The sequence below is a fragment of the Notechis scutatus genome, chromosome 9, assembly GCF_049901735.1.
Source record: "Notechis scutatus isolate UNSWTSFEM ecotype Mainland chromosome 9, rNotScu1.2, whole genome shotgun sequence".
NCBI classification, from domain to species: domain Eukaryota; kingdom Metazoa; phylum Chordata; class Lepidosauria; order Squamata; family Elapidae; genus Notechis; species Notechis scutatus.
Genome location: NC_142017.1, coordinates 17,223,397 through 17,239,282, shown reverse-complemented (window position 1 = coordinate 17,239,282; position 15,886 = coordinate 17,223,397). Strand labels below are relative to the sequence as shown.

The 15,886-nt window shown below is 40.9% G+C and overlaps 2 protein-coding genes across 5 annotated transcripts in view; one reads left to right on the top strand and one right to left on the bottom strand.

Annotated features, from left to right (window-relative positions):
• Positions 1 to 4,399, top strand: part of ESRP2 (epithelial splicing regulatory protein 2) — a 68,086-nt gene extending 63,687 nt beyond the window's left edge. For both annotated transcript variants that reach the window (XM_087971654.1, XM_087971653.1), the window contains one exon: positions 2,999 to 4,399. Coding sequence is in view for 1 of the 2 variants with exons in the window: in XM_087971653.1 (XP_087827779.1) it covers positions 2,999 to 3,157 (159 nt within the window). In the remaining variant the exon portion in view is untranslated. The remainder of the gene's footprint in view (positions 1 to 2,998) is intronic.
• Positions 4,400 to 12,076: 7,677 nt separating this feature from the next.
• NFATC3 (nuclear factor of activated T cells 3) overlaps positions 12,077 to 15,886 on the bottom strand; it is a 48,317-nt gene continuing 44,507 nt past the window's right edge. For 2 of the 3 annotated variants that reach the window (XR_015750650.1, XM_087971652.1), the window contains one exon: positions 12,367 to 12,646. Coding sequence is in view for 2 of the 3 variants with exons in the window: in XM_087971652.1 (XP_087827778.1) it covers positions 12,531 to 12,646 (116 nt within the window). In the remaining variant the exon portion in view is untranslated. Of the gene's footprint in view, positions 12,647 to 15,886 lie in introns of all 3 variants that reach the window. The other variant, XM_087971651.1, reaches the window with a different exon arrangement.

The following is a 15,886-nucleotide window of genomic DNA, read 5'->3' as shown; positions in this document are numbered from 1 at the left end:
GAGATTGTTTTTGTTGTTCCCTTTTCCTCCAGTGTTAGCTCCAAGAGCAATGTCCAACCTAGCAGATGACTCCTTCTTGGCTTGGAGAAGGCCATGCTTGCATGCATTATATCCTTGTGGACTATTTGAAACATGCCAAGCTACATTTAAGATATCCGAGCATTTCTATAATACATGAACTTACCGTGCTTTGTTTTCCCTATTGTCTAGCTCACTGTTTCTCAACTTGGCAACTTTAAGAGGCATGGACTTCAATTCCCAGAATTCCATACATCTTAAAGTTACTAAGGTTGAAAAATACTGCTCTAGCTTGTCAAATTGATCTTGGAACACGCAGAGTAAGTATGGATTCAAGTTGTACTTTCTTTAAATAACTTCAAACTCAGCTTGCTTGCTAATGTGGTGGACAAGCCATCTTCACCATACAGGAACATAGTTTAGCACATATACCCAGGTTTTGAACCCAGGTTTTGGGGTTAGCTTTTGGTTCAGTGTATTGCACAAACTCAGGATTTGGGTTTATTTCTTAGGCAGATTAAATATAGGACATCCAGGACTGGAGCCATTGTCTCATATGATCCTCCCAAAGATGCTGATTTCAGTTCTGGGGAGATTGCCACTGAAATCTAGAAGGGCCTTTCTGCCTTTGTGTTTTGCTAAATGATTATGCCTGACAGAGACTGTTGAATAGAAGTCCTGCAAAATGAGCTATTTCCTTGCAAAGAAAACCACAACCCATTGCATTACAGATAATCCTCAATTTACGACCTCAATTGGGACCAGAATTTCTGGTGTTAAGTGAGTTACACCCAATTTTACGTCCTTTTTTTCCCACCATGCTTGTAAGTGAATCACATCATCGCTAAGCAAATCCAACTTCCTCCCTTTGGATTTTGCTTGTCGGAAGCCAGCTGGGAAGGTTGCAAATGACCATCGCACAACTGCCTCTGGATGCTCCAACCCTTGTAAACACAGGATGGTTGAGAAACGCCTGGATTTTGATCATCTGATTGTGGAGATGCTGCAGTGGTCGTAAGTGCAAGGACTGGTCGTAACTCACTTTTTCCCCGTGCCTTTTGTTACGTCAAACAGTCAGTAAATGAATGGTCGTACATCGAGGACTGCCTGTATTTTCCCCAAATTGTTGGTTTAAATGGCAGAGGTTATCTTGGATCTGCTGAGAGTATAATAATGCAAACTGTTTTGGTCTAACAATTCTTTTTGCGGTGGGGTGGACTATGTGAAATCAGCTTTGTTCCTTCTTAAGTCAATGTTCATTACTGCTTGTTCTCTTCTATGCCCTTTTCAATGTTTGCTATTTTGGGGGGTGAGGGTGACTTAAAAGTACGCGACTAAAGATTACCAACTTGGATCCCACAGGTAAGCAATTCTAGAAATTAAAGATCAGGATAGAAAGGCAGGATATAAATGAAATTGAGAACTCCTCTCTGAGCTTAGTTGTTTTCTTGCAGACGTTTCGTGACCCAACTAGGTAACATCATCAATACTAGTGAGCTGATGCGGTCATGAAACACCTGCAAGAAAAGAACCAAGTTCAGAGAGCACCAAGGAGCCCCTCATTTCAAGCCTGAGCTACAAATATCCTTCTCTATCGATAAATGAAATTATGATCTGAAAGGGGCTGTAGGAGTTACCAAGGCTTATAGTGGACAGACCAACCTGTGGCTTATTCAAGGCAGTTGGGTGCAGTCTACCTGTGCATGGTTTCCCATGGGGTCGGTTTTCAGAGAGGGCTCTGTGACTTATGCACCATGGTCCTCTCAGCTTCCAATTTTAATTTCCAACAATATTCTGGAGCAGACCTGGGTGTTTTTATGGCCCCCAGCCCACATCCGGCCCTTTGGCATTCCCTGTCTGGCCGACCTGAGGTCAATTGGAAATGAATGGAAATAGCATTAGCCCTTTAGACTTATAAACCGCTTCAAGGGTGCTTTACAGCCCTCTCTGAGTGGTTTAGTCAGTGTGTGTGTGTGTGTGTGTGTGTGTGTGTGTGTATGTATATGTATATATGTATATATGTATGTATGTATGTATGTATGTATGTATGTATGTATGTATATATGTATGTATGTATATATGTATATGGTATTCAGCTTTGTTGGGTATTTTCCACGTCATTATAGTTGTGCTTTTAAAGTTGTAGCAACGTTTGGCAGAATCTCATCTGCCATCATCAGGCTTCTGTATTGTGTTCGTCTGATATAGAATACAGAACACAGATGAACACAATACAGAAGCCTGATGATGGCAGATGAGATTCTGCCGAAACGTTGCTACAACTTTAAAAGCACAACTATAATGACGTGGAAAATACCCGAACAAAGCTGAATACCATAGATAGATAGATAGATAGATAGATAGATAGATAGATGATAGATAGATAGATAGATAGATAGATAGATAGATAGATAGATAGATAGATAGATAGATATAGATATAGATATAGATATAGATATAGATATAGATATAGATATAGATATAGATATAGATATAGATAGATAGATACACACACCAGAAGTGAATTGCTTTTACTTTGTAGGCAACTTTTCCCCCCAATTTACGTATGGGTGTGCTTGCGTGCCTATGCACCTTCACAGCCCTATTGGTTTGGCCGTCCGTAACAGTCCCATTTTCTCATGTGGCCAAGTTGGGAAACTTAATTGCCCGTGCCTGCTCTGGCGTAAACATCTGGCAGGTGAACTCGAGAAGCTCAGGCGTGAGATACAGGAGGGTTTTCCCAGCTCTTCTCAGGAGATCCATGGAATCAAGAGAAGGGATTACCTATTGCCCAGTAACTTCAGCTCCACCAGGTCTAACAGGCCCTTAGTTCACATCTGTCCCAGTTAAGCCTCTCCACGGAGTGTCTTGTCACCTTCTTGGCTGCCTCCAGTAGGGAAGAGAAGCTGAGACGAGCCCTCCACTCTGTCTCCACCTGCGCCCGGCCATCCTTTTGATCCTCTTCCCTCCGTTGTTGCAGCTCCATGCAGACTCCGTCCTCCCGCTTTTCAACTTCAGCGGTCAGCCCAGCGGAGAAGCTCTGGTTTCTTTTCCCAGCCTGGACTCCGCCAAGAAAGCTGTGGCTGAGCAAAATGGAAGCCTCTTGGGGGGCCACTGTGTGGACCTCTGCCTTATCTAGACACCCTCCCCTCCAGTGGATCCGAGTGTGGGGAACAAGAACAAATCTCCTCTTTCCTCTTCAAAGCAGCCGTGTCTTCCCTGCCCAACAGCCTTTTTCTCCTCCTGGAGGACCAAGCCACATCCTCCCAAAGCAGATCAGCCAAGGGAGAAGGAATGACACCTATTCCCGAAAAAAAGCAGGATTAATTGCTCAAATGTTATTGAGACAAACACTACTCAGCTGAACTACTGAAATGCTGTAGATTTTAGTTTTTTGTTTTTTTTTGGTTTCATTTTATTTTTAAAATATAAATATAAACCACTTTGCATTCCCCGTTTGGAGAGAAAAATGTTTTGTTTGAAATACAGACTTGCCAAACCTCTTTCTCTAATTTGGAGTAGAAGAGAATTCCATCTCATCAAAAAGAGAAGAATCTTTTGTTTGTTTCCCAAAAAAGGTGTCAAGTAACATTATATTTTCCTGTTCCCTTTCCTTACTTAAAAAGAAAAAAAAATGTCCAAATAAAATGACAGAATAAGCTTTTTGGTTGAAAGGTGTCAAGATCGAATTGTTTTTCCTGTTCCCTTTCCTTAAAAAGAAAGAAAAAAGTTGTGTCCAAATAAAATGACCAAATAAGCTTTTCAGTTTTTAATTTCTGTTTTGTGAGGTAGAATCCAAGTAAGTAAAGCCATATCTTAATTTTCAAACTGCCAACCTGTAAACTAAAACAAAAGTAGAATCTTAGTAGGACAATGACGGCACGTAAACACTGAGGACTAGTAAATTATATATGTTGTTTTATTTAAACATCATAGTGCTCAGATACTGTATTTTGTTCTTGCTCTAGTTCACATGCATGCCATTTGTTTACAATATTCATCTGTATATTATGACACATCAAAGAAGTTGAAATTTAAGTCTAATTAGTGCATGTTTTTTTTAAATATATGTATATACATGTTCAAAGAACATAGTTTTATGTTTGTAGTGTGTGCCGAAACATCTGTTGTACAAGCACTAAATAATTTTGGTTTTTAACTGTGCCTTGATCAGGATTCTTTCGAAATGTGCAATAACAACGGAGGAAACCAGACTGAGTCAAATTGGACTCTTGGGTACCTGTGAATGCAGGGATTTTATTTGTTTGTTTGTTTGTTAAAGAACTCTTGAGTAGTACTTAAAAGGGGATCAGACGTGCCCGGCCTTGAATTGATATATGCTTCTTTATATGATAAGAAATAAAAGACGCTTGCAGGAAAATGGACTTGTCTCTTTAGCTTCTTGCAATTAAAACCAACATTGCAAATAAAGAATGTATTTTGGGGGGGTTGCGTGGCACTGGTAATTTAATTAGCATACAGCATGTACAGTATGTGCCGCACTGGTTATCGGCAACTGAATTCCAGCACAAAGTCTGTCTGATGTAGCAAAAGAGCTTTTTCACATGTGCTATAGGTGGTCAATACAATTGCCTAACTAATCTTTGGAGAGTCAATTGGGTATGGCGGTTAAGGCATCGGGTTAGAAATCAAGAATTGGTGAGTTCTAGTCCCGCCTTGGGCATGAAAGCTAGCTGGGTGACTTTGAGCCAACCACCAGGAGACTCTGAGTTCTAATCCCGCCTTAGGCATGAAAGCTGGCTGGGTGACTTTGGGCCAATCACCAGGAGATGGTGAGTTCTAGTCCCGCCTTAGGCATGAAAGCTGGCTGGGTGTCTTTGAGCCAATCACCAGGAGATGGTGAGTTCTAGTTCCTCCTTAGGCATGAAATCCAGCTGGGTGACTTTGGGCCAATCACCAGGAGACGGTGAGTTCTAGTCCCGCCTTAGGCATGAAATCCAGCTGGGTGTCTTTGAGCCAACCACCAGGAGACGGTGAGTTCTAGTCCTGCCTTAGGCATGAAAGTTGGATGGATGGCTTCGGGCCAGCTTTAATCTTATCAAATAGAAGAGGTGCACACACTTCATTGCAAAATGAAGATGTTTTCTATTTGAGAAATTGCCCATTCTAAGATGTTCAGTCCTCTGCTTGGCATCAGCTGTACTACACAATGTGGACCGCTAGCTGTTGATATCTTCTATTGAACAGAGTCCTGCCTTGGCCCATTTGAAAACTCAAGAATCTGAAGACGCCCAGTTCCCACCATGGGCCATGATGCAATACTAGCTATTGTCATTCTATACAAAAGGGCATATATCTATTTGCTAGGCAAATCTTAATGCAAAATCACATTTTCCGAAGCTCTAGGCAGACCTCTGCAATGCCCACATCCCACCACTAGATGTCCCCTTCATACTGGATCTCCAAAACATTGGGCAGATCTAACCTAACTAGAACAGATCTATAGGATTCCGGTACACAGGCTGAAGCAACGGACTTGCAATTACAGTTCAACTCACCCAATCTTCTTTGCAGACTTGACGCAGGCAAGCAAGCTATTGTTGGGATCATTATTTATTCAATTCCCATGGATTTAAAAGAGTGGTTTTTTTCCCCATCTTGGCAACGTTTAAGATGTGTGGGTTTCAACTCCCAGAATTCTGGGAATTGGAAGTCCACCCATCTATCTTAAAAAGTTGCCAAGGTTGGACAGCCCTGCTTTGAAATCTCTCTTCAATCCTGGGTTTTCACACAGCTTTCTCCACCACAAGGTGGAAAAAGTTGACTTCCAAGAAATTTTCCCAACCTGCCAGCCTAGCTTACCTCCCCAGGCTGACCCAAGTCTGAACAGCTGTTCTGAGAGCAACCACAATTAGCATGGTGCTCTCCTTTGCTACGACTCATAGCCACAGCTATGAATAACGTATGGGAGGAGATTAAAATCCTACAATTGAGGAGCAGGACGACATGAATGTCCCGGATACTCCCTCTAGAGCAGGGGTCTCTAACCTTGGCAACTTTAAGCCTGGGGGGCTTCCAGCGAGCTGGGGAATTCTGGGAGTTGAAGTCCTCCAGGCTTAAAGTTGCTTATGAAAGCAAGCTCCTACTTTTCTGTCATTTCTTTGCTTGCAAATGGGAAGAAAGGCAGAAGTAAGAGCTTCTGGCTGGCCGTCTCACTTCCACAATCCCTTCAGGCATGTTTGCTCTGAATCCTACAACTCTCCACAATCTGTTGTGGGATCCCGTAACAGGCAAGGAGTGAATTCCCTGGAATTTGTAAGAATGGTGGGATATGTCTGACAGTTGCCACTGACCTAAATAACGCAGCTGCTTGCAGCTGCTAAAATAAGCCGCTTCGCTTCTGTTCTTTTTCTTTTTTTTAAAGCAAATCTTTTTTTAAAAAAAAACCTTTCTATTTTAAGACGACTATCTTTAAAAGTGTCACAGCCAGCAGCAGCGCCTAGTTCATCTCAAAAAAAGCTAAGCAGGGTCAGCTCTGGTTAGGAATGGAATGGGAGGCCACCAGAAAGAGCAAAACCCAAGGTGGGGCAACCAAGGAAAGCACATTGGTGGAGCTCAGCTCAGCTTAAGGTTCTTGATTATTCAATGTATGTACATAGATATTAGATAAACCAGGTCTCTAATCCTGATTTGTACCCCCAACAGAATCAAACTTGGGTGCAGCTCTCTTCAGAAGGTGGAAAGAGTTGTGGAGTTCAATTCTCAGAATTCCCCAGCCAGCATGCCAAGTTTGGAGAGCCCCGGATTAAAGGATGGACAACAACTCAAAACTCTATCTCACCCCTTTTTTAAAACTACGCTCCCTTGTTAATATTTAAAAAAAACAAAACATGGTGCACAAATCAAGAATAAGAATAAGCCAGTATTTCCGTAACCTGGTAACTTCTGCCCTTAATTATTTCATGCAAGTTGAGGATGGGAGAAGTTGTGATGTTTGGTAGACCCAACATTCAAAGCGGGTATTAAGCCACAGGATAGTAAGGCTCCAATTCAACTCCGACCCATCACAAATTAAGATTGAAGTTCCCCATCTATATTCCTAGGAGTAAATTTAATCAATTGCTATGGGACATTCCAGAATCAAAATCCACAGGATTGGGCTGTTATGTGCCTTTCATCCATTATCTTTCAAAAAAACACATATAATTCTTTATTGGCCAAGGGTGATTGGACACACAAGGAATTTGTCTCTGGTGCATAAGCTCTCAGTGTACACACAAAGTGGTAAGTCATAGATCATAAGTCATGAGATACAATCATAACGTAAGATTCAAACAAGTGATAAATCGTAAGATACCACTAGGAGAAGGTAGTAGGAGAGAGAGAAGGCGAGAAAGATAAGAAGTTGACATGCCGGTATATCTTCTTTGAATTACAGAGAGGAACACAAGATTCATGAAGAAGTTATGCAAATTATCTTAAGCATGCCAAAAAGCTACATTTGTTAATTTAACCTGGTCCCCACAGCTCAATGAACAAAGTAGTAGTCACATACTTATATTAACCAATACATTCTCTTAAAAGAGACTCAACTACAGAATCTATCATATTAGAGGCCATAGTGAGGCTACAAGTACGTTTTAACTCTACAAGTTAATTTAAGCCCCCTCATGTCAGTTTTGGAAGATAATACCATAGCAGTCCAAAGATCTCACCAATCGCTGTTTTTTCTACTCAGCTGATTATAAAAAAAAATTACTACCCATCATATCTGTTCTGAGAGTAGGAATTTTATAATGCCTGATTATATCAATCTTTCTGAAACAAAACATGCCAGAGATGAAACCTACAACCTTCTGAATGAAGAATACACACATTTTGAGCAAATGTATGGATTCTTGCAAAATAGACAATTATGGAGCAAATCCTATTTTTCTACTTTTAGCAATGGACTGGTGTCCAGTCCACTTATAGTCAATCACGAAGACATATTAAAGGAAGACAAATTCTTGCATCATCTTAGGACTGCCAATAATGGTATGACTACTGTAAAGCTAATGGTTTTACTCTCCTCATTCTTCGGAACTAATGAGTACAGGCAAATAAAGACGGAGACACTAATATGCATTTTCTTTTTTATTTCAACACTATGATTCAAGAGCCTATAATGCTTTTTTCCCTTTGTACTTCTGCATGTAGCACTGCAATCATAACTTACAAAAGGTTTAATACACAAATGTACATGAAATTACAATACAAGGCTCTGTAAACATCTATAATGTAACTTTTAGTCTTAAATCATTATTGTCCCAAACTGTTAAATAGAAAATTTCAATTTGAACAATCTTCAAACCTCAAGGAATGACATTCATTCTATGTATCAAAAATAGAGTTTTTCCCCCCAAGATTTGTTTGCATCCAAGCAATTGTGTTTTTTTCTTTTATTCTTTGGTTTACAATGGATGGCAATTCCATTTTCTAATGAAGCATTTATTAGAAGGAGCGCCAAATTGTGGTCAAACTTTGGTTAAACCAAAACAACTTTCAAAATGGGATATATATATATATCAATCACCTCCTTTGGGTTACAAAAGCCTCCACTCTTTTGTTATGAAAGCTACCATTTGAATGCTTTCTATAACATTAAAAAACAACTGGGTGCCAGCATAGAAAGCAATTGTAAATTTGGAGAGGCCAGCAACATAGATGCCAGTCACAGGCAGAAAATTGTAAATTGCATAGTCTAACGGAGATCATGTGCTTTTATCTCTATTACATTACACAAGATTAACAGTCTTACCTAAAACATCACACAAGCCAAAAGTGTGTGTGTGTGTATATATATATATACATACATACATACATACACACACACACCCTTGTATTGAAGCTTTTACAAGGCAAAAAACCCCACCATTATAGTACTCAACTTCTATAGTTTTGCTTTAAATAGGAAAGCATTTCTACGTCTACAGGCATCGGGTATTTCAAGGCAACAGAAGGTTGAAGACAATCCACTACTCCCATTGCTGCAAACTCTCCATCTCCTTCAGTGTTGACAAGCGGTTCATCTCGCCAACTGGGGGAGAGGTGCTCACACTGCAGTGCTTGGTGGATTGCTCACTTAGTGCATAGTAACTCGGGACTCTTTGGGTGCCCACATTTTTAGGTACAAATATACAAATTCACACTAGCCAGGAGAACTTTAAGGGAGAAGAGGGGATACCATCACTCATCTCAGAGCGCAAGAAAACTCTTGAAACTTCACACCTGTGAAACTTCACATCTGACCTACTCTGTATGAGGGAAGGGAGATAGCCTTGAACAAAGGAATGCAAGAATTGTTAAGTAAATTTCAACTTAACTTTGGGAAGGAAGAGGGGTTGAGAAAGAAACTCAAAATAATTCCATCTTGATTCTCTTGAGTATAAGAGTGGAAGCTCCGCCAGGCTTTCAAGACCATTATCCCTCCAACAATAAAGGAGAATTCCTTGTAAGTCTGTTTCCTCACCTGGCCAACGTTTGGAGACCTGACCCATTTTAAGGTTTGAAAACCGTAAAAGAGACCCTGGTGATAGCATAGAGAAGGCATTAAAAGGACTACTGAAAAAGGAATGAAGTACTCCAATGTGTAACTAGCCATACTGTACGCTGCATACAACGAGTTGCATTTGTTGAACAGGAGACAGATTGACTTCCAAAAAAACAGTGGCATTGGAGATGGCAATTGTTTGGTTTCGAAAGTTCACGCGTGGCCATCTTGATAGCTGTAGGGCAATCAGAGGGATTGTCATTTTGGATTGTATAGGATCTCTGAAATGAAGATAAAGAAATCCACCATGGTGGGGGGATGGGCCAGGAAAGGAAGAGGATGCTGCATCAATTTAGGAGTCACCCAGATCAGTGGCCCCCAACCTTTTTTGTGCCACGGCCCGGTACCGGCATCACAAAATGATCCGCGGCCCGGTACCAGCATCAGCACGCATGACAAGGCAAGGCGAGCCGAGCGACCGGCCAGCCAGCCGTCCCCGCTTCTCCCGCCACCTTCAACTCCTCCTTTGTACCTTTGTCGATGGTCTTCGCTTCGGGACGGCTTCGGGACGGTCGCTCGGCTCGCCTTGCCTTGGGTGCTGAAAGAATCCTCGCACCTTAGTTTCGTTTGAAGCCCCCCCCCTTCGATGAAACTAAGGCGCGAGGATTCCTTCAGGACCCAAACGCCGCTTTCCAACCGGAAAAGCTCACCCGGAAGCGCTTTCTCGTCAAACAAGATGGCGGCGCCCAGCAAACCGGCGGCCTGGTAGGAAATGTTCCATGGACCGAACCGGTCCGGGGCCCGGTGGTTGGGGACCCCTGACCCAGATGACATGTCCACTTGATCCAACACTGAAGACAACAACTAGAATGAAGACATCTTCCTTGCCATCTTAAAAGGTGATACTTTTTTTTAAAAAAAGCCATTCGTTTCAGACATCATCTTGGTGGGATCCTCGGTGCTCTCTGAGCTTGTTTGTTTTGTAGCAGACGTTTCATTATCAAACTAGGTAACATTACCAGTGCATGATGATGTCACCTAGTTGGGTAATGAAACATCTGCTACAAAATGAACAAGTTTGGGGAGCATCAAGGATTCCACAGTTCAACCCCGAGCTACAAATATTCTCCTCTAATGCCTTTGTATTTTGAAGAGTCAAAACTCTGTGATTAAAAAACACAAGATAAACACTTCCAGGAACCCTTGAATACAAATGATTTTAGTGCTTTAAATTATTTTAGGTAGCTGTCTTCTCAACTGTGCAAACACATCTGAATCTCCTTTGTTTTACTTCATCCTGAGATAGCAGAGTTAGTTGTCCACTAAGCAGCAAATGTAGACTGCAGATAATTACAGTTAAGCAACCCTCTTAATAACTAAATTGTGCTTTAGAGTTGCCTATATTCTTTTCATAAAAACAGTGGAGACTGCTAAAAAGTCAAGACGCCTGCTTGAATGAAGACTGATACTTCACCCTCTAACAGCCTGTTGCCAGTAGCATGACGCTCCCAAACCTATCTTGTTCCTATCAGTTAAGACTTAGGTAGCTATAAAAATTAGCTAAACAATGACAGAAAACAGTAGGCCAACTATCTTAACCCTTATTATGGTTCTCAAAAACGCCTTCTAATTATTTCTCATTTTGCAGCCTCTTGATCCATTTGCTTATCTAAACTCGAAACACCTTGATTTCTATTTTACAGAAGAAGGAACTCTTATCTAATCGAAATTCTCATCTGCCATGGTTGGGTTTTGTTCTCTTGTGTTTCAAATCAGAGACAGAGCTCCCCCCCCCAAAAAAAAAATCACACCTTGGTGGAAATATTAATCTAATATGCATAGGTGGGTCACAGGCAGCTCCACCCTCTATGTTCACAATGAGATGTGTGAGCTGTCTTGGTCATCACTGTGAAGTATCTCTCTTACAGTAAGAGGGCCTAGCTACTTTCCTTTTGTTATACCAAGTTCATTTCTTGAGGATAAAAAAAACCATTAGGATTGCTAAACCACGAAGAAGAGATTTTCAGAAGCCCATATAAATGCCAACATACATTTTCAGACACATCTAACAGAAAAAGAAAGAATAGACCGTGTGAAGTTCTCTACCTGAGGAATCTCAAGAACAGCAGTTTGACAGTTTGAACATATCAGATCAAAAGGACTCCATATGGAACGTAGCCTTTTGACATTGCCCCCAAAATTGTATAATGGCTTCGTTAAAAATGAGCACATATATAAATCGTTTTGAACAAGTGCTTCTGTTTAGAACAGGTCTGTGCTAGCAAAGGTACGAAGGTATAAAAGTCAGGTTTTGGAATGTCGTTTCTATCCCAATCTTTCCATGATGGAATGGTCTCTCTTTGCAGCCTACCAAAAAATTTTCAGTGTCTTGAGAACACAAATCTATATTTGGCTTTGCTTCCTAAAGCTCCAAAGAAAATGGTAATCATTATTCATACGTAAGACTTCCAAAGGCATTGGCTTCAGATGAGAGATACTTCTGTGCCTCTGAAAGACAGTATTATTATTATTATATTATATTATTATTATTATTCTTTTTTTAAAAAAAAACTGTTTTAAACCACATATGCTTAAAGGCTCTTCAAAAAGACCGTCTAAAAGGTATACAAATTTCTATTACAATCTTAGTATCTCTCCTAAAGAAAAGCAGCATACAAAGATGGTGTTTTAAAAAAATTACCCACATTCAGTAACTGTGCATATTGAGAGCAAAACTACGTTTTTTTCCATACAATGAAGCACTTAATATAAAAGAATTATGTTAAATGCACGAGACAAGCGAAGCTCATTGGTATCTTGGGTCACTTCTTGGTTGTCCATTTTTTATAAAGTAATTTTTCTTTTTTTTTTTACAGCATCCTAAAAATCTACAACTCAACCTGTTTTCTGTTACCACTCTCTTTCCCGCTCTCCTAGAACAGCTCTGCGGGGATCCAGTGTCCGGGATCATCAAGGCCACATAATCGGAAGCACAGTAGATCTAAAGAGGGACATAACGTTACTCAGAGGAAAAGTGCAAGGCTTCCTGGGTTTCCACAGGTTTCCGCAGGACAGCGGCTCCTGCTCCACGGGACGCCGAGATCTGCGGCATGTCTCTTCCAATGATTTCCGTCACTACATCAGAAAAGGAGAGAAGGATCAATTATGTTTTTATGTCTTCCAAAAACATCGGTTTCTGAGTAATCCAATAGTTAGACCCTTGCAGTATTGGCTGCTTCCAAACAGGTTGAGACATCTACTGCAATTCGCTTCTCATGGACCTGTCCCTGAAGATCATCCAAAAGCATAAACGGATTCACCATGTAGCATATACATTGAATAAATAAATACAATGCAGCAGCCCAGGGATTGACCGGCACAACTAGGTCTGTCCCTGTAGTATCTTTATTCCTTGGAGCGACGTCAGCCGCCAGTTGGCTTCAGGCTACAATTTTAGGGGGCAATTATCACCTTTAAAGCCCTGGGTGGCTGAGATCCTACTGAACTTTGAGTCAGCCTGCTCCAAAACGCCAATTCTGGGAGATCTGGCTGAAAAGTCTTTCTCATCCCTGAGAAATTCCATCACAAGAGACTCCATAACACATCCTTCTCCATGCATACAGATTGACCCACTGAGCTTCCACAGAGAAGTAAAAACATTTGGAAGGTGCTACAGTTGGGATCTGCCCCAGTTAAAACTTAAACAGGTAGTTCCATCCAGTCACTTAATAACAGTTCGAAGTTACACCGGATCTTCAAATCAGGAAGGAAGAGTCCATGCAAAACATTTTAAATGTTTTGGTTGTTGAGAAGATGCTGCAAATCTGACCTGCTCACAAAACCTTTAGGGTTAGGTAAAGTTTCCTCTTTCGTTATCATTCCTTAAAAGCTACTATCCAAACCTAGTTAGGGATAAGAACTCAAAAGCATTGACTAAGAAGCAAGAAGCCTGGCTGTTTCAGGTTGGAGAAATGTCATCTGTATGTTCAGCTCCCCTCCTCCCATCCTTTTCACAATATCACCTAGTTGGCTGAAAAGTATCAGCCGTTTCCATAGGCATTTGAGGCAGCCAAAATCAAGTTTTACATTTACTGACGTTCCGTTAAAAAGCTGCTCGTTGTTTGCAAATTGCATATGCAATTGAGCAATGGCTTGTCTCAAAAGGGGGTTAGTTCTCTCTCTGGCTGCAATGCCCTCTTAGCCATCAGATGCAGAGGACTAACAGTGAGGCATCCGGGGAACATCTCTCAAAAACAGAGGCGGACAACACCCTGAGCTGTGCAGCACACATAGGATTACATTCCCTACCCTGAGCCCCCTTCTGTCTCTGCTTATTTGTCACGGATCCCAAACACCAGGCAACACCCTAGCCTTTGCTCTTCAGAAGACTTCGAAGGACGGACAGCTTTGTGATTTTAAAGGGGTCATATCTGTATTTGCCAAGCTCAGGATTTAGAAGAAACTCTGTTTCTCATCTTATCTTCTGTTATACAAGGCCCTTCTTCGGTTTCCTGGACTGCAAGCTAATTTACTTTTAGTTTAGTTCCACCGTCTCTTAAATTTTCCTGAAAATCCTTCTAAACATTCAGTTCGGACGCACAAAAACATCTCCACTCACACATTAATCGCTTTCTTTCAAACTCTTGGGAGTTTGTATCAGCGTGATACAAATACTTAGGGACAGAGGCTAATATAAGTAGTCCTCCACTTATAACAGTTCATTTAGCGACCGTTCAAAGTTGCAACAGAACTGAAAAAAAGGGGCTTATGACTGTTTTTCACACTTATGACTGTTGCAACGTCCCTGTGGTCACGTGATCAAAGTTCAGTCACTTGGCAACTGACTCAGATTTATGATGTTTGCAGTGTCCTGGGGGTCACGTGATCTCCTTTTGTGACCTGACAAGCGAAGTCAGCGGGGAGGCCAGGTTCACTTAACAACCAGGATACTAACTTAACAATTGCAGTGATTCATTTAACAATCACTTAGCAAAATAGGGAATTCGTTTAACAAGTGCCTCAGCAACAGAAATTTTGGGGTCAATTGTGGAGTTGAGGACTACCTGTAATCTGGTGTGTCTGCCTGAAGTTTGAAGAGGCGACTTGAGTTTTTCAAATCAGAAGAAGTAAGAGGAAAGTTCTTTTTCTGCCTTCCCTTAAATAAGAATTTTTGCAATTGCAGACCAGTAAATAAATGAGCAGAAAACCTACACAGGGTGCAATCAAACACGTCTTCCTACATTTTCTTCTTTTGTAGCATGAGTCATATTCTGTTGCAAACAGGATGATTATGGTTGAATTTTAAAAGGTCTTTTAAAACTAAGATTCTACTAGCAAGTTTAGTCCAAAAAAATAAGTACGTATTTAGCACCTCAATTAATTATTCCATGGCAATAACTTCAATAACAACTTGTTGGTCATGAATGTTCTTCAACAGAAACTCTTCAATAGTAAAAACTTGGCTATAGTTTTATAATCTGTTATTTGTCTCAGACCACAGTAGATACACAATATTGATACAAATATTAAAGAAAGTAGCTATTTCTGCAATGGATTTATTTCTGGTGAACGGAGAAATGTATGTATTTTGTTTAAGGAAAGGGATTGCATTTACTAAAAAGCATAGTTCAGATCATGATGTTTGTAGAACATCACTCAGGAAATCTCATTCTGAGATTCTCATCCTTAATTTTTATGGGTTTTGTTGTTTAAAAAAACATCATCAATTTTAGGCTTTTTGCACACTGAAGTTTTGAGATGGCAAATAAAATAGGAATCTGATTTATGTATATTTACGAGAACCTAAAACGATAGACTACTTAATTACCAGATGCCCATTTGGAAATCGTCAGGAGGCAGTATAGTTTTAAGTAGAACAGATGTCAAGAGACATTAGATAAAGCCATTAGATAAAGATTTTCTTTTGCCTTCTAAAGTAGAACTTTACAGAATAACAGTTGGGAGGGACCTTGGACATCATCTAGTCCAACCCCCTGCTCAAGCAGGAGACCCTGCACCCTTTCAGACAGGAGGCAGTCCAGCCTCTCCTTAAAAACCTCCAGTGATGGAGCATCCACAACTTCTGGAGGCAAGCTGTTCCACTGGTTAATTGTTCTCACTATTAGGAAATTTATCCTCGCTTCTAGGCTGCTTCTGTCCTTGGTTAGTTTCCATTCACTGCTTCTTGTCCTGCCTTCAGATGTTCTGGAGAATAAGTTGACCCCACCCACCCCCCGCCTCTTCTTTGTGTCAACAAGCTACGCAAAACTGTAAGAAATTGAATTCCAATATTGGAATGATGTCACTGGTTCCCTGGGCAGGCACCCAGCACACTGGAGACCAAGCAGGAACAGCTCTTTTCCAGCATGCAACAAT